This window comes from Pseudopipra pipra, chromosome 17, assembly GCF_036250125.1.
Source record: "Pseudopipra pipra isolate bDixPip1 chromosome 17, bDixPip1.hap1, whole genome shotgun sequence".
In the NCBI taxonomy this organism is placed as follows: Eukaryota; Metazoa; Chordata; class Aves; order Passeriformes; family Pipridae; genus Pseudopipra; species Pseudopipra pipra.
In genome coordinates this window covers 1,838,611-1,861,028 of record NC_087565.1, presented here as the reverse complement: position 1 = coordinate 1,861,028, position 22,418 = coordinate 1,838,611, and the positions used below count along the sequence as shown (strand labels likewise).

General features: G+C 47.5%; 1 protein-coding gene across 2 annotated transcripts in view; it reads right to left on the bottom strand.

Moving 5' to 3' along the window:
• Nucleotides 1-941: 941 nt before the first annotated feature.
• The window catches only part of RIMS4 (regulating synaptic membrane exocytosis 4), a 53,866-nt gene continuing 32,389 nt past the window's right edge, over nucleotides 942-22,418 (bottom strand). Inside the window, exons 3-6 of one of the 2 annotated variants that reach the window (XM_064673654.1) lie at nucleotides 11,848-11,960; nucleotides 11,106-11,207; nucleotides 10,707-10,846; nucleotides 942-8,823 (exon numbers count right to left, since the gene is read on the bottom strand). In XM_064673654.1, the coding sequence (XP_064529724.1) occupies nucleotides 8,605-8,823; nucleotides 10,707-10,846; nucleotides 11,106-11,207; nucleotides 11,848-11,960 (574 nt within the window). In that variant the 3' untranslated portion in view covers nucleotides 942-8,604. Of the gene's footprint in view, nucleotides 8,824-8,844; nucleotides 9,682-10,706; nucleotides 10,847-11,105; nucleotides 11,208-11,847; nucleotides 11,961-22,418 lie in introns of those variants that run through there. The other variant, XM_064673653.1, reaches the window with a different exon arrangement.

The window sequence follows — 22,418 nt, the reverse complement described above, 5'->3', positions numbered from 1 at the left end:
TGCTCAGGGACTGCCTGAGCCCTGCTTTGGAAGCTGGTGATGGTCTGAGGGTGGGAGATGCTGTTCACCCCCAGGTGCCCCCAGACACTCTCACTGCTAAAGAAACTCTCCCCCTCCTCCCTCCACCACTGCTCCCCAGGGGCTGTAGCTGGGGCAGGTGAGAAGCTGCCCCTTGGTCCTGCCCCAGTGACCAGCAGAGGGATGTGGAGGCATGAGAAAAACCGTTAAGAAAATTCTCCATGAACTATAACTTGTGATCCCTCATTGCTCCCATATGGGAAAAGGGCTTGTGGCGGCTCCCCAGGGAATGCTGCCTGTTCTCACCACCCCCTCCCACAGACCCCTGCAGCAGAAGCCTCCTAACACTTCCCACCCCAGGGCTGACAAAGGTCACCCAGGAGCAGGCAGCAGCTGCACACCCAGTGACATCTGAGGGTCTCCTTCCCCAGGGATCCCCAGGCTCCCCTGCACCCACACTCACTCAGTATTCCCAATGGCCTGAGCAGGGGTACTTTTTTCTGCCAGCAGTCTTCACCTCCAGGGTTTCAAAATCACCCTTGAATGGTCAGGGCTGGGCATGAAGGATCTTTGGGAAGAAAACAGCAGGAGCAGAAGGCTTTGGACTGGGGTGGTGAGCAGAGTACAGCTGGGAGCAAGCTGAGCTCTGTGCCTGGGGAGGCCCATGGCCCAGTTTCATCTGGAAGTGTCACAGGAGAATGCAGGTTTGAACCTGGGGCTGATTGAGGGAGCTGGACTGAGAGTCCTTCCACAAAGAGCACTGGCAAGGAGCCTGGGACAGAACTGGGACACACCAGGATGAGTTGCTCTCATTCCCCACAGACACAAGAAGAAGGGAGGGCCCAGTTGAAATCAGGCTGAAGATCAGGGTGGTGGCAACAGAGAGGGCAGAGACACTCCGCAGAAAAACCTCCAACACACCATAGGAAAAAGAAAGGTTTTATTATCACCATTATCAACGGTTTCATTAGCTTAACACTGAATTGTAAATCACTCAATCATTACATATTGTCTGAATAAAACCTACAGACAGGAAAAAAGTATAGCAGAATCCTCTCCTGACTACAGACGAGTGGCCGGTGTCCCACCGGCGCTGCAGGGACGTGTCCCACCTTCCACCCAAGGCAGCCCACGCACCTCGCAAGCCCCTCGCCCCCGGGGCAAAGGCTGCCCAGCTCCACTGCCTGTGTTCCCTCCAGCCCCACGGAGATTACATCTCACCACATGATGTTAAAAACCTCCAAAAAGTTTTGGAGAGGGCTACCAGAGGCCAAAAAGAGGCAGATCAGCTGCCCCCACTCCTGCGGAAAGGCAAGAGGAGTGCAGTGCCCCTGCAAAGCTGCTGGGGTTTGTGAAGCGATTAATGAAGTAAAAAGGGTTAAACCATGAAAGCAGATTTCCCTACACTGGCCAGGCCCTGGCACGAGAGGAACAAGGCAGAGCACCTGCATGCTGGAGTGGGGAGGTGAGGGTGTGGATGGGCTGGGGGTGGCCCCATCCCCGAGCAGAGGCCAGCTCTGCTGCATCACCCTGGGGCTCCCGGCAGGCAGCCTGGGAGGGACTTGTCAGTGAAAGAGATGCCCTGGGCAGCCTCAGTCCCCTCGGGCTGAGGAATAAGGCCTTGTATGAGGAGGGAAGGGGGAACTCCTGAAGGGAGCAGAGAATGCTGGGAAAAGCAAAGGGAACCTGGAGGAAAGCTAGCTGGGAGCTCCCCTTCTCCCCGGGCAGTACGGGGCAGATCCCGGTCTGTCCTCTCCTGGCTGTCAGTGTGGCACATCCCACCTGCCTGCGCTGTTCAGCCCCTGCAGAAGACCCCTTGCTCCTTCCAAGGATGGGAAAGGAAGGACCCCCTGTGGTTTGAATCTGGGACTGCCACGAAACGTGGGCAGGACACGGGCATCCCTGGTGGGTGGCAGGCCATGGCAGTGCTGCATGAGGGGGTCTTGGGGGAGGCACTGCATCCCCGGGATGCCCTTTGCTGTTTCCTGGTGCAGGGAACAGCCTGCAGGGAGCAGGAGAAAGGCAAGCCCAGCGTGGTGAGGCTGTGGGATTGTGCTTTAGACTTGCTCTCCAAACCTTGCTTTCCTTTGCTCCAAAGCCAAAAGCAGCTCCAGGTCGAGGAGACGGAATCACCAAAGCAGAGACCAGCGTGCAGCACTGGGTAAGGAGCAGCAGCCACAAAGAAAACACTGCTGCGGGATTTCAAGCTCCAGGCTGGCTGTTAGTGGGACCTGGAGCACCTATCCCAATGTGTGGTGCCCAAACAACTACAAAAACCAACTCCTGGAAAGCCTGTGGGATGGCTTCAGCATCCTGGATCCCTCCCTCGGGTTGCTTCTGCCCCCATCCTGCTCAGGGAGCAGAGCTCACAGCTGTGCCCTCATGGCCTCTCTGCCAGACACAGCCCTTCCCTGCCCAGCACAGGGGTCTCAAGCTCACCTGAGGTGCCCAGCATAAATGCCAAGGCTGTCTGCTGACCTGGCTGAGCGGGGCTGAACAACACAGCTTTGGGTGCTGTTTTAGCTACTGGGAAGTCACGAAGGGAAAGTCGATGGGTTGTTGCCTCTGTTTGCTGGTGCTCTGGAAAGGGCTGGTGCAGGGCCCTTCTGTTACAGCCTCTTAAGTGCAAAGAACCAAATGCTACAAGAAAGTCTCCCTGGTTCCTCCCCTCTGCAAGAGTAAGAGCAGCTACCACGGGGGAGGGAGGACAGAGGGTGTCTACACTTTGAGAAGAGCCTGAGGTTCCCCAAGAATGACTGTGATGCTGCTGTCATGGGTGAGCAGCTGGGGCTGGACGTGTGGCTGCTTGGTCACGGGGATGTGGCCACTGAGCAGAGGAGCCTGGCAGTGTGAGTGGAAAACTCGTCAGCCACGTTTTGAGAACACCTAATCACTTGCAAACTCCCTGGGGAATCAATGTGTTCTCAGACACACACCTTGGCTGGTGTGCACTGGGGTAAGCACGAAAAGGCTCTCACTGATCATCTCTTTTTCTAAATGTTTTGCTCAAATTTGGTAGCTGCAATTTCATTTTAGATGCTCCCTCCAGGTTTCAATATGCCCTGGGCTCCTCTACTGACGGCACTTTGCATTTACACCTCTCTCTCTCCTCAAAGCGTTTCACAAAAACCAGGAATTCTTCCATCATTCCTCCAGGCTCCCAGCACCACTGGGACTTGCTGCCTGCACAACCAGCAGTCTGGCAGTCTTGAGAACAACAGGGAGACCTGTCCTATGGGAAATGCTGCAAGGAATCCACAGGCAATGAACTGGGACACTGTTCTGAGACTGTTTAATTCTATGCACTGCACCAGTGATGGAGCTGACTTAAAGTTCAATATCTCGATCCTGCTACTTTGGAAAAATCTTCAGGTGAGCCCAGCACTAGCAAACTTGTGGAGAATGGCACAGAACTGTGCCTGTTTTACCCCTCAGTCCCCCGTGATCCTCTGCGAAGGTGCAATCTCTCTGCCTTGGGTGGAATTTTCTAACAAAATGGACAAATACCACCTACGAAATGGACAAAATAACCCACAAAGCCTTTAAAGAAGAGCAGCCCAACCTGCTGCTCTGAAAAAAACCTCCCTTTAGCTTGCCCCTGGTATCTTGAGGAAAATAGGCAGCTGTCAGGCAGAACTGATGTGGCCCCAGAGTGCAAAGGCTTTTTTGCTTTATCAGGGCTACGGTGGCAGTGGGAACCATTCTCGTCGAGTTACAAATACTAGATAGCCTAAGAAAAAACAGGAGATTGAAACAGTCATGAAGTTTATACTGAAACTATTTTTTACCTCTGTAGTATGAAGTCACCTACAGCTCTTTCATTCCTCACCTAAGAGAGATCTCATGTCGATGGGCACAGACACTCACAGAGAAGTCTATAGGATGAATATATCTCACAAGGCAACAGCCCAGTCTTTGTTTTTTACAGTCAAAGTTAATATGGATCCTTTTCGAAAGTGATGTCGTTGAGATTGAAGACAATTATAAACTGTATCAACAATATGTACTACAGCCTGCAAGTCACAATCTGTGCACACCAAATGGAATATATTATTGCTTGGTAGCCTATTAGACTTTCTTTATAAAAAGATTTTTATACAGAGTACAGGATTATGACAAAACTAGCTAAGTAGTTCTCATCTTGAAAATACAACATCAATTCTTTCAACAAAGTAGCTGAGAGTTAATGAATGATAACAAATACTTACTAATAATTTTATGGCCAGTTTGAACAGAATTTCTTATAGGACTCTTTTCTGGTGTTTATTTACATATGCCTCTTTTCTTTTGGAAAAAAGTTGATAAAATATAACAAGGAACATAGAAATCAAAAGAATGAGTAAACTTCATACCAAGAACATCAAACATTTTTGAAAACACTAAATTATGTTACCTGTTAAAAAACATACATATCATTTCGTCTTTAAAGAAAAATATTCTTCCTGTTTTAAAATATTACCAACAGCATGTAATAAACTAACTTAAAATGAGTTTCATAAAAAAGTTGTCTTGCTGTCTAAACATTACTAAACATGCTTAGGTTGAGATTCTGTTAACTGCCTCAACATCTTAAAAACAGCTCCTTTACAGGAACTTGTGATATTCATACTCCAGAAGACCTGCAAATTTAGAACAGTACATTGATAAAGGATCTGGTAGCTAGGAACAATAAATATATATTTTCATTCAAAGCAAATAATGCTGCAATGTCCTTTGAAACAATCCATGCCCAAGGAGTGGGGATGCACTTGACTGAACAATAAAGTCACCTGGCCCTTACCCTGCCCAAGGACACAAGTGCCCGCATGGCTCCGACTGCAGGATGAGGACCCATGGACTGAACTGCAGACTGAGGACCTTGTGCTGGCTCTGTGCCACCCCAGCTGTGTTGGGGCAAAGGGAAAAAAACACCAAGAGACTGGGAAAATACTTTTTTTTTTTTTTTTTTGGCCTGAACAAACCAGGACCAGCCACAGTCACGGCTGCAAATTTTTGCTCAGAGCACAAAGAGGACAAAGCCAGATGTGAGGCTGCTCTCCCTGTGTGCCGGGGATTCCCACTGGGGAGAGATTATTCTGCTCTCAGCATCAAGATTTGTTTTCCGTGGGAATAGTAATTCAGGTAACATTTAGGGATTGGCTCTCCATGTTTTTTTTGGCCAGCAATCCTCCCATTACATTACAACATAGTAGTTCATGCACAACCCTGAGCTGGGCAGGCATTTATCTCTCCTCAGTCTCATCCCTCATCACGCTCACAGACCAAAAAATACTATAAAGCCTTTTTTTCTTTTATTTAAGTCTCCTGCTCTTCCTCTCTCCCCTGTCTCTGACTAGAACTAACAGCAAGACTCAGGCACAGGAAAAGGCTCAGTCAGCCAGGACTTGCAAAGGGAACCAAAGTTGAGTTTCCAGTTGCTCATCACTCTGGCAAATGTCTGCTTTGTACACAGCCACGCTGGTAATCCCAACTGTCACAGCACATCCCCTCAGACAGAACTGGCCAGGCAAATTTTTGGGAAAAAAAGGATTAGGCTTTATAAAAATAAGCTATTCCAAGCCTGAGACTTGTCTTGGATGCTATAGTGGGAGTATTTAAATTGATGGATAATTAGAAGAGTTCTTTTTTTTGACTATAATACGCCATGGTCAGTGCAGGAATCACGGGTATGAGTGAAGCAAGAATTTAGACTTTGGGGTACTATGCAACTCTCCTGGCCTCACTCTGTATCCCGTGAGCACACTCAGGAGGGCTCCTGTGAGTCTGCTTTAAGAGGGAAGGTCACCTGCACTTGCCAGTTCACGTGGCTGTGCTGTGTGTGGCAGCCAGGGATGGCAACGCTCCCTCACTGGGGAGAAACAGGACTGGGAAGTGAGTAAAACAAAAGCAAGAGCCACTGGACCACAGTCAACCACGTAAAAAATGCAGAAGAAAACAGGACAGAGCAGACTGTTAAACTGCCTCCAAATCACAGAACTGGAGACATTAACAAAAATAACACAACCAGAACTGTAACTTCTGTGTTTTCCCCTGACAGTGACCTTTTCCTGTGATTAAAACCAGACAGAAGATAGTCCTCAGTGCTATGGAGTCCTATGGTAACTAAACTGATCATCACTGAGCCTGCAGAGCTTTTGGAGGGGCAGGATACAGAGACATGTGTCTGCCAGGGAAACAGGAACTGAGCTTTTTGACAGACAGTCATTAAACAAAGTTTTCTGGGGGAATGTTTTTGGCATGTATAGTCTCCTACTCCCTATTAAAGACTGCAAAAATGCTGCATTCATCTTCCTGGACACAGGAAACCCAGGATTAACTTAGCTCTTACTGGTAGATAATGTCCAAACTAAGTAGCCATACAAAGGTTTCAGCATAACTTAAGACAGAAGCCCTGTTACTCAGCTGCCAGGTCTGGCATGTACCTGGAGCTCCCCACAGTCCTTTTAAAGTCATAGTTATTAAAAGATCCAGTGCTACAAACCACTAAATCTACCTTATCTATTCTAGTTCATACACATATTGTACAATATTGCCTAGTACTCACTACATACCAAGAGGAAAAGATGCTGACTTGAATTACAAGTAAATGTGCTTTTTTTTAAAAAAATAAAAATAAGAGAGAGCGCCACAACATAGTTTGACCAGCATGCAACAAACTTTCTTCAGCTAATATATAGAAATTGTCTAATACAATTAGAAAAAATAATTAGTGAGAGGCCCGAGACATATTTGATCAAGGAAATAAGGAGATTTATCTGAAATGTTGAGGCTTTTGCCACTGAAGACTCAAAAAACTAGACATTCTATGTCCCTTGTCCTCCTTCCCTCTCCTTTATATTATATAATTTTTTATAGATTATTGTAAGGCCTATAATTTTTGCATCTATCATGTAATTTACCTCAAAATAATTTAAAATGCCATAGACAAGCTAGGACCAAAAGCAACTGCTTTTACCATCCACTCAACACTCATGCTTTTATTCTAACAAAGCTGAGGTCCACATGCAGAAATAAATGCTCAGTATTTCTCTATGACAGCTCAAGAATCTGCTCATTCCTACACATGACATGGGACCTTCACTTTTAAATCACAAAGCAAAACATCTCCAAAAGCTTATTTATTCTGGGACAGCAGTCATCAAATCCTCATTAGGAACTAAGACAAAACCTAGCCAAAACAGAGCTATCAACAGAAAACCTTTGGAGATTCTCTGTGATTTTGGATAATTTCATTATTGGGAGGATCTAGTGCACTTCCTCCAGCACGTGGCTCTGCTGGCAACAGCTGCCACAGCTCAGCAGCTCTGAGAATGTGCTTGACTGGATCTACAAGACTTGTTTACAGCTAGTGTTGCACTTTAATGAACAGAATATACACGCTGTGACCGCCGTGTGTCACATTCCTCACTCACTACCTCTCTGTACTTCGGGGGTCACATCTCCTCTTGCAGGACACTTGACAATGTCTGTGTACTACTGACACTGCCTAAAGCTCCCCTCTCTCCACAGGGAAGGTTATGTGCTCTCCAGCATCTTCTCGTCAGATGACAAACTGAGGTTTCTTTATTCTGCACCCCCAGAACCCCCAATCTCCTCTCCCATGGCTGAACAAAACAGTCCTGTTTCAGGTCAGTCCACAGCACAACAGGAAGGGCAGCATCTCCAGCAGATATGTACCAGGACAAGGGAGATGGAGGCAAAGCAGGAGATAGAAGACATCATGACTGAAGGATGCACAGCAACAGGGTAAGGGGGTCAGTAAACTGCAGAACGTTGTATCTGACAATACAAAGCATGTCAAGCTGCAACTCTGGTGTTCAGCTCCCACTTCCAGTGGGTTTTTTTCTGAGTAAAACTGCAGTTAATTATCCTGCTAAACTCGAACTCTGTTTAAACTGTCTGGTCTAAGTAGGCGCTACTTGTTCTCCCACCAAGTTTGCTTCATCAGCAGTGTTAGACACGTAATGCAGTAAAGACACTTGCTGGTAATTTGGCACAGTTTGAAAACACAGCTACGACAGTGTTACAGCTAACATGACTCAGTGGCAGGGAACTGATTCTAAGGAAAGAGTTGCAGGTTTCTTTTTCTTCTTTTCAAAAAGAAAGACCTTATAAAAACCCTAATGGTTCCTCCTAAACTTTCTGCTCCTGCTCTTTTCAGGCCAGATGTTGACCTCTGAATTTTTTGGGTACTTTCTCGTGAAAGAATCCGTATTAGAAATTTCTAATATGCACAGTTAAGAAAAATTCCTTCCTTACTCCCCCTCAAATTCTTTCAAACGCTGCAACTTGTCAGGGTTAATATTGATCTGAAACAAGGGTCCAAGAATGACAGTGAGAGAAGTGAAACAAGAGGTGTATGTCTAATTTGACAACTAGGACTCATGCCCCACGGCACCTCCTCCTCGGACGGAGAGGGCACAGTGCCCTCCCCCTCGTCTTCTGTCTAAGGTCACTGGTTTATCCTCCTCTTCCAGCTCCACAAGAACTGATTGAACATGCATTGCGCTTGAGGTCAGAGTTCCAGCAAACAAAACCTTTGACAGCATGTTTAAAAAACAAAAGCAGTTCCCCCTTCCTTACTCACTAAGACCTGTCACAGCAGGGTCCCACTGTGCTCTCCAGGGAAAGCTGTGAGGACTGACGCAGGAGCGGGCCTGTAGTGGGATCTACCATGGAGGAAGTCGGGAAGAGCTTGTACCAGCCGATTGCTAAAGTTGACAAATCCAGTTCTTCCAGGAGGACCCTGGCGACTCCCATGAAGTGCTTGCGCTCCATGCGCCCATAGTTTCCCCAGACTATCACCTTAGGAACAAGAAGGGGGAGCACAGTTAATCTTTCAACTTGCACACTTGCTTGGGAAGCACAAGTCTGACCAATCCTTTCTACTCATCCAACTTCTTGGAGCTTTACTACAGCCCAAGAAGACCAGAAAAATTTACTATACCAACAGGTAACGTGAACCTCTGGCTGATGATATCACTGATTTTTTTAAGCACATGTTTATAAAGTCTAATGTTATCAGGTATGTATTTCCCCATGGAAAAGAGGTAAATGTGCACGTGGATAAGACACCATTCTGCCATTTGATCTGCTGGGCAGGGACAGCACCTGCACGAAGTATCCCTGGAGCTGCAGTCCAATACCCACAGGTAAAACCTGTTCCTGGCACATGACAGGCCTTGCACACACCAAAAGGTGGCCTGGGGGGAAAGGGCAGGTAGAGCTCCTTATGTGGGAAAATAAACCAACAAAAAAAAGGGGGGCAACAGCTTGGGTCAAAAGCCAACAGTCTGAGGAAAAGAGCGTGTTTTAACTTCTGCACTTGGAGCTTGTGGCACAGGGCAGATGGAGATGAGGCACAGCCACTCACCTGGAGGAAGGGCAGGAGCCCAGTGACACAGGGGACACGTGGGGTGGCACGAGGGGAAGCAGAACGGACGGCCGAGATCGGCTCGCAGACGCAGAGGAAGGGCTAATGACAGAGCTGCCAGGTGAGCAGGGAAGGCTGAATCACACGTACGACATGATGGAGACCAGTGGGTGGAAGAACAGATGCAGTGAGGGTCATGGAATTAGGCATGCTGGAGGTCTGCACGTGGGCAAGGGGCCCTACGTGGCTCCAGACAAAGGAGACGATTGACTCCAGAGCGAGTCCGTGTTCTGAAGAGGAGAGGATGAGTAGGGTGGGTTATGACAATGACTAGTGATCTCTGGCTAATCCTCACAACTTCCTTCCCACCACACTACAAATTTCTGTAAAACGAGGTAGGAGAGACAATGACTGTCAATTAAAAGACAAAAATTCACACTCTAGGTTAGCAGGAGATGGAGCAAGCCACTGCACAAAGTTGGTTTGGTGACACGGCAATCAGCAGAGAGCCAAGCTCCTCATTTTATTCTCTTGTGTTCTCATTTTACTGCCTTTCCTGGCAGCAGGTAAGGAAACCCACGCAAGGCAAGAGCAGACCAAGCCAGGTTCCACCCCAGTTCAGTCAAAAATGTGCAGTCTCGCTGCATCAGGGGAAAATGCTTCTAATCAAGGTAGATGAGGAAGAGGTCACTAATGAGAAGGGTTCAGCAGGTTATGTGGCAATTCATATGCCAGTTGAGGTAAACAATAGAAACTCATGGATGAATTACATTAAGTATTACAAATGGATTTTAGTCAGGCTTTATTAGATGGAAATGATTTTTATATGAATCAACAATGCAAATCATTCTTTGCTCTGGAAACAGAGGTGAAAATATGAGTATGATAGAAAATGTATGCCAGTAACAGAAAAGAGGTAGAAAAGGGCAGGACATGTGACTGGGTGATGGCCAAAGCAGAGCATTCTGAATGTGTATAAACACAGAAGATAACCCATGCTGCAGATTGTTTAGCAGCTATAGGTACCGCCTATCTCCTAACTGGGTGGGGAAAAAAAAAGAATTAAAAAATAAAAATCAACCTCTTCTTGGTAGGTATTCATGGTAATTGGCAGAGGACGAAATAATCATCAGTTTGAGTGTGAAAAAAAAGGGTTTCCTTTCCATTTGCTACGTTCAGATGGAGTGCATTTGGTTCAACGAAAACATTGGCTTTTTCTCATCCCTGTTAATTATCCAGGTCCCTTGCCAGACTTATTATCTTCCCTAAGAGGTGGAAGAGAGAGATGGGCAGCCTTGAGATTTGCTCATCTTACCTGTAATACTTTGCCCTGGGGGCTCTCAGCAAACAGTAACACCTGATTGTACAAAGGGTCTAATGATTTGCGAGCCACTTTTGTCTTCTTTTTCGCGATGCACACGCCATTCTCCAGCAGGTAAGCTTTGATGTAAGCAGCTGGAAAAAACAAACATGGTCAAATGTGAAAACAAATATTCATGCTCGCTTTAGAAAAGACAAAGTGCCACATCTCAGGTACTTCTGAAGAAGGCATTTACAGCAGGGAAAAGATTTGCCCAAGCAGCCTTTTTTTTCAATGCTGCACATAGATTGCTTAGTCCTGCTGAAGCCCAGTGAAATTAAAATTTCTCCTGTTCACAAGCATCACGGGAGGCTGGGGCTCAGGCAATTACTTTAGGAGATCAAAGCATACTACCTGGCAGTGTTTTGGAGCCGGGTTTTGGTGTCAGTCCTCGAGCCTGAATGATATCCACTTCTAGCTGCCCATTTCGCTCTTGCAAGCCAATTTCCACGTCCCCTAAACCAAAATGTCAAAATAAACAGAAGGCTTTCAAAACAATATATCCCTGGGCTATTAAAATGTTTAAAAACAACCCTCACGTCCTGCCTGCTACAAGCTGCAACAAACTGTATGTGCCTGATCTCCTCCTGTGTTACTCTGGAGCAGCTCTACAGTGATTCCAGCCCACATTTTCAAAAGCAAACTCGACTGCCAGCCCTCTAATATGGCTTTGGGGGCTCAGTCTCCTACTCTTTGTGGCAACAAACTCTCACCTCTCCCAAACAAAAGCACCTGGGATTGCAGGCTGCTTTGGAAAATGCAATTAAGGTGGACCATAACAAAATCCTTACAGAGCACAGTGGGCCTTTGAGAGAAAGAAAAACCCCAAGATGCACAGGATGCATTTTCAGGACTTCAGCTGTGTTTTACTCAGTCTGTGCCTTTCAGAGCTGAGGGAGGAAAGCACAAAGCTGCTGCTCTCCTGCTAAAGCCACATTTGCTCCAGTCAGCAAAACCTTTCAGCCAAGCACACTTGATTTAACAGAGAAATGGAGCAGGACAGTGGTAGATCAGCAGACGCTGGACACATTATTACTGGCCTGTAGGAGCAGTTCAAAACTAAATTAAAGCCACCCAACACCTTTGAGTTCCTTACCCATCGAGGTGGTGGCCAAGGTCTGACGCCCAACAAACTGTGCAGGGCCCATGCTCCCCAGGAAGTCACTGAACTGCCCAGCAGATGCCAGATGGACTCCACTGAAATTCAAGCTGCAAAAGAAAATTATTTTGGCATGTGGTTAATTTGCGTTTTAAAGCAACCCATTAATTAAAGAACCAGATTTGATACACCTTTGCAATTAATGACATCGAGAGAAAACTTCTCCTCTTGCAAAACTCATTGATGTCCTCAAACCCCAGCAATGCCTCTGCCGCAGTCACTGCAGTGAAACAAAAGCTGTTGGGAGGACATAGACTCCAAATCAGGTACTGAGGCTGGTCCATGGCGTGGCTACAGGTGTTGGTCACTGCACTGGACACGTGTGAAGCAACACAAAAGCGTCAGACGCTGAGGCACCCTGATACCAACCAAGATTTACTCAGTTGCACCCTGATTTACGCAGCTGTTTTCGAGGTTGTAGAAAAACTTGCTGCAAATGGTAAGGAGGAGGCTCGAGGCCAGCATTTGACACCTACATTTGTCCTGCAGGCATCTGCCAGCCCATGACACAGCTGCTGAGACACCCGTCAGGAGCTCTGTGCCGGGGTACCCACGCTGCCGCGCCGGGTGTTGCACTCTGCCTCCGGGGAAGCTGCTGCGTGCCAAAGCCAGGCACAATTACAAACCTCCTCCACTTTTCCAAACGCCCTTGGAGGGGGGCAATTACCCACGTAATGATGCAGCTCCCTGCTTCCCCAAATTTGTTTCTCAGGATGCTGAGAGGAGGCTGCACACTGGGTACAAGTGATGGCAGATCGGAGCCCTGCCTGCGGGGCGGGCTGGGGACCACAGGCTCTCACACAGCTGACTCAGCCACAAAGACTCACTGATGCCCCCCCTGCAAGCCAGTTACATTTTAAAAGACATTAAAGAGAAAAAAAAGAAATTCTTTTTAAACCCCATTCAGCCAGCAGAACATTAATTTCAGGTTAGGATTTCAGCTCTCATTAGCTATTTTCAGACCCGGTCTCAGCCCCACGGGAATATTTATTTATTCTGACAAGGAATTAGAAAGGCAGCACACACACCTCAGCATCTCACCATGCATGGGCTGAAGAGAATGTGTCCCCAGCTCATGTCCTCATGACAGGTTCACTGGGTGGCTCAGCCCCCCGTGACAGGGACACTGCATTAAATGGCCCGACTGTTCCACGGAGCACTGCACCTCCCTCTCTGCTGACCTGGCTCTTTGAGAAACCTGGTTACTGCTGCTACACAGGGAGCTGCTGAGCCATCAGCATGGAAAACCCTGCCCTTGAGCTCTTTACGAATGTCACCTCTGTGAAAAGGGAGGAAGGTGTCTTGGCATCCTGGGAGACAGGCTTGGAAGGGAGGGGCTCTCCATGGGCGGATTTTCCCCTGTTCAGTGTTTTTTTACCCCACCTTCACTGTTTGTTGCAAAAACACTCAGGGTGATATTTTGAGATACAACAGCAACAGCAGGATTTATTGTTGGCATTAATTGCAGAGAAGGCTTAACATTTTTCTTGTCTTTCAGTGTCACCAACTCCTCAGCGGCACAAGGTGCATCCCCAGTGCCAAGATCTGTCCCGGGAGCAGGGGTGGCACAGGGCCACGCTCTGCTCCCTCTGGGTAGGGGACTCCTGCCCCACCACCCACCTGGCATCTGCTGGCCCTGCTGAGGGAGCCCTCTCTGGGGAGCAGCACCCCAGGCACAGGAGCTGGATTTGTGGCCAGGCTCTGAGGATGAACTGTGCACAGAGAGAGAGACATCCCCAGGGCTGGTAAATCTGCGGGGACATGGGATGGGGGAGGCAGGGGAAGAGGGAGCCTGGAGCCAGACAGGCTTTATCAGGCTCATGATTTGCCCATACAAGGAGGGAAGAAGAGAGTCCTGGTGCACACAAGGACCAGCAACACTCAGTAAGCCTGCTGGCTCAGGCCTCTGGAGCTGCACACAGAGAGTCAAAAAAGGATGAAAACTAGTGCTTAGAGAACTCAAAATAGTTCAAGAGAAAGGAGACCTGACAGAGAAAGACATAAGATTCAGCAGGAGATGAATGGACCATCAGCCAGAAGGTAAATGTTTTCTTTATTTTCCTCAGCTCATGGAAGATAAATGGGCCAGGGTCTCGCTCCTGCCCTGGGGAGTGTGTGACCTGAACAAGCACGTAAATAACAGGCTGGCAAGACAACTCCCAACTGTTCAGGGAAATGTTCACTGCTGTGCTCAGAACAGATGCTCAGGCTAATTAACAAGATGCTGAGGACCAGGAGAGAGGAGGGGAGGCCTAAGATTGAGTGAAGCTGAAGGCTATGAGAGTGCACAGCACACCCAGAACCAGATCTCAGAGCCATTTTTCTCTGGGATGAACTCCAGCCACGCTACTGCAGTGGGGACACAAAGCTGGGAGAAGACCACCCACTGAGACTTGGCATGCTGCAGGACAACAAAGAAGAAAAACCCTTCTGGCCCCTGGATCCTCAAAATAATTCATTCAATCAGTCACAGAAAACCACTTCTTCTTACCTGCTGGAGGGGAGAATCATGTCAAAGGCCGATGTCAAGTATTTGTCTGCACTTTATACATGTGTGGGGAGAAGCCACCCGTGCTCTCACACACCAGCTCACCCCTCCTCTGGTCTGGTGGAAGGTGTCCCTGCCCATGGCAGCAGGGCTGGCACTAGGTGATATTTAAAGCCCCTTCCAACCCAAGCCATTCTGTGATGCTGTGAATGCTGTCAGCAAAGGCTCTGCCAGCAGCTGGGCAGCTCAGGAGAAACTCAAAGCACCTGCTAAAGGAGCAGCCTATGCTGCAGCCTTCATCAGTGATATAGAGGAAAACAGCAGGAGAGCACGAAGGAAAATGCTAAAAAGCACAGGAACAAGAGCTGTTGGGCTAAAGGTGAACCAACAGCAACTGGAAGTGTTTCCAGCAAAGCAAAGGTTGCTGTTACCTCCACAGAGATTCAGGAGTCAGAGGGCTGTGGATGACCTCAGAATGATGAACACTCCTCAGAGCACACTACAGCCAGGGCAGGACCCTGCTGCAGGGACACCAGGGCTGGCCCACAAGCACAGACCCTCACGAGGAGCCGAGCCCTTGTGCTTGAATGAAGCTGCTGCTGGTTTGTAACTCTAAGGCTGATCCCAAGAGGAATGGCAAAGCCCATTTAGAAACACAGGCCAAGGTCAAGACTCCATCAGTCTGGATAACAGCCCTAGTTAATAGGTTTACTAGCACTATTTGAAACTCAGTATTAGGTTAGACAGTTAATGTTCCCTGCTGTTGTTATATTTGACTGGGAAAACGTATTGAATTAATTCTTTAATAGATTATGCCATTAGCTAGTGGGACTGGCTGCTTCATTGCACAGAGGCTGACCTTTTGGAGTGCTGCTTTATGAGACATTAGAAGCAGCAGCTCTAAATCAGGCTCCTTGGCTTTGACCAATTCCTGGACATATATTTGGGTATTGCCAGTAACCCTGGAGTGGAAACAATTTCTGTCTGGAAAACTCATAAGCTACCTCCAAGAAAGCCATTGCTTCTCCCCTGAGAGGAGAGGGAAGAGGAAAATAAAATTGCAGAAATTTAGTACGAATGTGAATTAAAATCAGCAGGAACCATTTCGCTGCATCAACTAAATTTAGGATGCTCAAATCCAGCTCAGTGAGCTCTGTCTGTCAAGTGCTCAGAGAGAAGCTGGGATGCTGAGGTGAGGGGGATGTGTATGGTGAGATTGGTGGGAGAGACCTTCCCCACTCACTCACTTGCTTTTCCTGAAGCTAAAGCAGGGAGAAAAAGAGCTCCAGGGACCACTGTGACTTCTTTCAGCTCTTTAAACACAGCCCTGGTGCTTCTAACAGCCCTCCCCTACCATGCTGCCACACGCCCAGCAGACTTTTCTTGCCTGACCTCTGATGAAACTGAGCTGTTCTGACCTGCCCTTGATTCAGCAACCAGCTCTCCAGCTGCATCACCACACGCTGGATGTGCTGGCAAAGAGACATGCTCCTGAAGGGATCTGCCACAGGTGACAGTGCTGGCTCCACCGTGGGTGACAGCCAGCAGATGTGTTTCACACACACTGGAGCAATCCTAGAAAGCCCTTCCCCTCCCATTGCCAAACATGCCTCTCCCTTAAGGGCAGAAATCACCGATACGAGATGTCTTTGCAATCTAAAGAGAAATGCTAAAAATAGCCAGAGGAATAAAGAGGAAGCATTTTTCAGCTGACTTGCAAATAGCAGCTGTCACAGCCAGCAGGGCCCTGGGGACAGGGGCTGCAGCAGGACCACCTCATGCTGCAAAGGGCTGCACACAGAGAAGATTAACAGGTGACACTCCTCAGCCTTTTGTCTAAAGGGCACAGATCCTCCCCTGAGCCAGGGCAGCACAGCCTTTGAGCAGCAAAGAGAAATTAATTCTCTCTTCTCTGGCCCTTTGCTCTCACTAATCGTGATTCACGGGCTCTGCTTTGCCACAGCAGAACGAGAATGGTTTTAACGAAGTTAAAGATCATGGGTTTGCTGTGGAATTGGTCGTAAGTTGAATGTGACTCGTTATTGACTGGAAGGCAGAGAGAGAGCACAGGGAGGTCAGTGATGCCTCCAGGGTGTCAAGGACAAATGAAGGACATTTGGCTGGAGGATGCTCAGGCCCTGTCCCTCAGCTGTAGGTAAGGAGGCAGGGCAGGGACAGCAGAAAGACAACGCTCTGGACACTATCGACCCTGGGATCTCCGAGCCCACCAATGCAGCAGAAACCCGCATGAACATTAACAGTGTTTGCACAGGTAGCAGCACCCCCTAAGGCTCAGCACAGGTTGCAAACCCCATTTCAGCCACTTGGATAGAACAGCCATTTCTAAGCCTGAGCTGTCCCTGGCACAGCAGGCAGTGAGCACAGCCCCCTGCACACCATGCTGCAGGCACGGCAGCAGGGACACACCTTGGGACAGCAGGGACAGCAGCTCCCGCTGCAGCCGTGCAGACACCCACGAGAGGGAGACAAGACCCCGCAGGCAGCAGCGCCCGGGCTGGCAGCTCCTGCCCCATCCCAAGGCCCGCACACGGCCCCCAGGCAGAGCGGGTACCAACCATCATCCCGGCTTATGGCACAGATGGCCCAACACATAAAACGTTTCTGTCTTTTGTGACACGTTTATACGCAGAACAAAACCGCACCTTCACTCGATCTCAGGAGCCGTGTGCTCCGACTGGGGCTGAGATCACCTAGACCTTCTTTTAAACACAACATTCCTAATCCTGATGATTTAGGAAACCTGTGCAGCAGTCTCTGATGACTCTGCTCCTGCACTGCATGCTGTAGGTCAGGGCGTATGGAATCTGTCCTCTGTAGTGTAATTTAAGAGTGGTTTAAAGGCTCTTTGCCAGCTGCTTGCTTCTCTGCTCTTTCAAGGTAACAGCATTTCCTGACCTGCTCCTTGCAAAAAGATCCATGTCCTTCCTCTCCTCATGCAAAGCATCGTGTGGTCGCTTCCTTAACGGCACAGCAGCTGCTCTTTATCTGTGACTGCATGGAGGACCAGCTTTTCAGAGTTTGCCTGTAAACTGATCAGGATTTGAATGCCTAGATGGACAACACTGATTTCAATGCAAAATGCTATAAAGCAAATGCAGAGCAGCTGTGCTGATCCCTCTCACAGGGTGTATGTGGCTCTGCACCATTAGCATGCGGAGTGTGTAACAGCAGACACATTTAGGGAAAATGTATCATTAATTTCTTTTCCTGTCCGTGTGGAGTTTCTCTGACCTCTTTTCTAAATCTATTTTTAAATTGCCCCTGGGACTCTATATGCCAGGTATCCATTATGCTGTTGCAAGCATCTGCAGAATCAACTTGTCAAAATCTTGTAAAACTCTCAGGAAACATGGTAAGAATGCATCTCCACAGGTCAGTCAGTCCACATCCAGGTCCCAAGGCCAGAGTAGCCTTATTTACACCATCCATGACAGCTGCTTGTCTAACCTGTTCTTAAAATCCTTCCCTATGAGTTTATTCCTGTGCTTTGCTTTTTCTTTCTGAATCTTCTTCCAGCCCTTCCTCTTTACACATCAGTCCTGAACGCCATCTGTGAGTTACCAGTTCACAAGATAGATCAACACATTCAATTTCTTTTCCTCCTGATACTATACTTCTCAATTCTATCTTACAAGACTTTGAGACTGATCTTGATTGTACCAACTTGTAATGGCCACACACTGGCTGATGTGTCTGTGCAGAAGAAATGCAGAATGGATTCACTACTCCCTTCACAGGCTGGCTGTAACACCTTTTTTTTCAGGAGCTCTGTCAAGAGGAGAAGATAATTTCATGCCCTCCCCCTTGGACAAAATCCCCATTCCTGCCTCTCTACTACACAAGTTGCACACCTTGACTCCTGCAGAGCTGCATTGCTCCACTGCTGTGGGTTCAGCCAGCTGGGGGGGTGGTGAAGCCAGACAGCTTCAACACAGCCACCCCCTGGCACACCTAAACACAGCCATGCACCTGAGTGGTTTGACTTGCACAGCTGAACTAACAGATTGACTACACATCTACATCTAGCACAGAGCTGAAGTTCTCTGGCTCTGTCTTTAAAAACCAGGGACAGCAACACACTCCTTCAGCCAGAAGCAATGGGGAGGGGGAAGTCTCCTCTGAGACTGAAAACATACTTGACAGTTATTTTATTTGAGCATTAAAAAAAAAACCATCAAGACTCCAATTTCAGGGAGCTGTAATGTTCTGTGTAACAATCACACTCATCCATATTGCATGTTAACGTCTTTTAAATCGCATCTTACACCCAGAAGCCAAGTAGAGATCTATCAGCTAAGGAGGAAGGCTGAACTTGTTCATGTCTGTTGCCCCGATCTTTAAAATATTTATGATGCACATGAGGAATTATTAATGGAATATGCATCTGACTACAGCCCCTCACCCTGTCAAAGTCGATGGGAATGCTGCAGGAGCCTTCACTTTGGCTCGGGAGGTTTTCCACGAGCATCTATCCCTGCAGGACCCAACCCCACCCCAACTCCACTGACTGCACACCTCTCCTCTGCCAGGCAATATCTCTGTCTCTGCCTCTCAACAAGCTCTGTTCCTCTCCTGGCCACTCCACTTTTCTGTAACATTTTTAGCACTGTGACGTGCTGTCTTATGTGCTATAACACATTGTACTCTGCTCCCGTATCCGATTCCTTCTGCTGTATGAATTCTGCCACCGAAACAGTGCTATAAAAACTATGCAGTGAATTCTGTACAAAGACCTCCCCCATTCCCTTCCCCACCTTGCCAGGCAAGCTCCATTTTTAGCAATCACTAGTTATCTCAGACTCACTGAATAAAAGATAGCTACCTGTCTTCAGAGAGCAATTCTGTCTGTTCCCAAGAGGTTGCTGAAGGTGGGATTCACAGCCATTTACTGCTGTAACTACAGCTCTCAAGGTCACACCCTTTCCAAGCTGTGCTAGTCAAGCTTTACCAGCACAAAAGGATATGCTGTTGCTCAACAGGCTGATGAATTTCTTGATGTATTACAGAAACAATCCCTACTCCTTTCCTGGTTACCATCTCGAAAGGCATCGATTTCTTATAGCCTGAACTGTATTAAAACCACCTTTCATTACATTTTTTAAAAGGACTTGGATAAAAGAAGAGTGCCAAAGATAATCTGCTGTAAAAGAGTCCCCTGGCTTTGGATGTCAAAGAAGAAACATTCCGTGAATAGCTGCAGTGAGAATTTGTTGAATTATGTGTTTAGGAATCAGGTCTTTTGATCATTCTTGAATGGCAACGGATAACTTTTGGTGAAGGAAAGTGAAGTTAGAAGCCAGGTCACTATTTCTCCAGCTTCCTTGTATTTATTGCTCCACAGTGAAGCAGAGAAGGGCAGGCAGTTCTCCCAGCCCAAGTCCCAGCTTTGCTTCACACCAGCCCCATATGCCCAGTGAGAGAACTGGTACAAGCCTGCAGGAACAGCATGAGACAGAAGAAAGCTGAGGGGCTCGAGATTCCCATGCTGGCAGCACACATGCCAGGCTGTCCTCTCCCTCCTGTCTTTGTCACAACAGGGCCTTCAGACAGGGCTCAGGCTGGTGCTGCTCTCCCCATGGAAGAGAGAGATGATGTGGCTGACAAGATGCCTCCTTGCTGGACAGTTACATTCGTCTCAGATAATACAAGAACAATCCTCTAAGGCCTTGCCAGTCACCCCCTGCTGTGCTTTTCTAAGGTAAAAATCACCTGAGCTCTCCATAACTTAATCATCTCAGCAGTAGCCAGCAAGAACAAAAATGCTATGAGTACAACTCACTAGGCACTATGGCAGCTAGCAGGCTTTTGTTCCAGGTCCATTTTTGTCTTTCTGCTCCATTTTCAGAAAGAAAAGTGGTTGGCAGGAATGAGTTACACGCAAGTCCAGAATCTATTGCTTTCTGAATGCTGTACATGGTGTCGTGCAGCTGCAGCAAAACCCAGCCAAAACAAGATGTAGATCGTGCAAGAGCCAGGATGGAGCTGAGATCTCTGCTGAATCTCAGGGGGTTGTTTGTGAGTTATTCCTATATTCGGAATTGTATCCTTGCAGTAATCCTGGTGTCCTGAAACCACCCGATAGGCACTTGCTACAGTGCATAACTGTTCTCTCAAGCAAATTTTTAGATATACAGTCACTGAAGAAAATACTCACTGCTGTAGAGATTTGTAACCAGTGCTAAGATTGGTCTGGATGAACTATGAATGGAAACATCTGTGTGTGTGTGAAAGCACAACCAGCCTGTCAGCAGCAGATCTGTCCTTCAATGACAGGAGAAGGACAACCAGGTTAGAGAGCACATCACTTCCACAGCCTGTCTGAGGGCAGACTGTAGCCATAAAGATCCCCCAAACAAGGGAACAAAAAGGTGTCAGTGCTGCTTGAGATCAAAAAGAGCAAGACCCCGAGGTGAAAGATCACTCCAAAATAGCAGGTAAGTCCTAGAAAGTGTAAGAAAAAAAAAAACAGTCCAAGAGCCAGTCTGTTGTGAAGAACAACTCAGCAGACACAGCAAGGGCTTGACAGATGGTGTTCCTGGTCCTCCCTGCAGCACACAATCCATCCTGGCTACAGCCCTGGATGCACGAGGCTTGGTGCCTGCATGGGGTGGTGAGAGCGTGAGCGAGTGAAACCCAGACAAGGCAATGACTGAAAACAGTTGTGTTTAGAATAAATACCTACTTTCCCTTCCACAAAAACCTGCCTTGAGTTTTATTATATTAATTTCCTATGCTAGTGCAGAACCACTATGCAGTGTAAAACCCGGGTAATAAGGTTGGCGAAAAATTACATGAAGCAGTGTGTTCACACTGTGAGCACTTACTGGCATGTTGTATGAGCTTCAATTCCAGGAGATGCATCTTCCATACCAGCTAATCTTCTATATACTTCATCTTCAGGTAAAGGGATTATTTTGTTGAAGGAGGGCCTAGCATACCTGAGAGGTATACCCCTGCATAATATGCTCTCCATAAAAAAAAAAAAAAAAAAAAAGACCTGGATTTTGGGTGCTCTGGTGTTCACATGAAATCAGCATTGCTCAAAATTATGCATTTCAGAAAATTCTTTGACTGTGATACCTTGCACTGGCACAGAGCAGCTGGAGCAGCTGCAACGAACATGAAAACAGTCAGTCAGCATCGCTTTCTAAAAGCATTTTGTGTGGCTGAGGGCAGGTATTTGGGCCTCCTGCAGCACAGGTACACCAGAGCTTTGCTCATTTCAGTGTGCCACCTTTGGAAGTTGTCCTTTTAGTCTTTAAATTGAAAGGGATTATAAAAACATAGAGAAGTTGAGAAACAAGCCCTCTTGGAAGATGAGGTACTGAATTCATCTTCTTCCAGGTGCAAACACACGGAAGGGATGTTCAGGTGGGAAGAACTAGGGCAGGCTTGTCTTGCTGAAAACCAGGCTTTTGACACTCACTGGTGAAAACTGTCTCTGACCTGGGAGTATCTGCATCAGTCAGAAACCCAGCTTTTATTAGAAAGAAAGTAAACTTGCCACAGCTAACCAAGATATATGAACCTTCATTTTGCCTCCCCGGGAAGACAGCTACAGCAAATGAGAGAGGTCAAGAGAAATCTGATTTAGGAGAACACATTTCTGTTCCTCAAAGCTATTCCCCAAACAATTCCATTCTTTGCTGCAGGAAAAGAAAGCAGAGAAACTCCCCTCCCACCATGTTTCAAGAGAATTGAGCCCTCTTAGTTCTTTGTATTCTCAGCCCTGTTTGCTTATCACTCGTGGCTCAGACAGATAGCTGCAATTCCCACCGGCTTCCCAGAAGAGATTAATTATCCCACCTAGGAACAAAGCATCCAGGAACCACTTAATCACACTTTTCAGAGAAGTAAGAGAAGAAACTATCCCATCCCTGGCAGAGGCGCTGGCAAGGATGTTCTGGCAGCGCTGGAGGCTGGAATACCAAATGTTGGGCTTGTTCTAATAAAGACATTTGGACTGCAAGGCAGGGCTTCCCTTTCTCTGCCGAGCTGA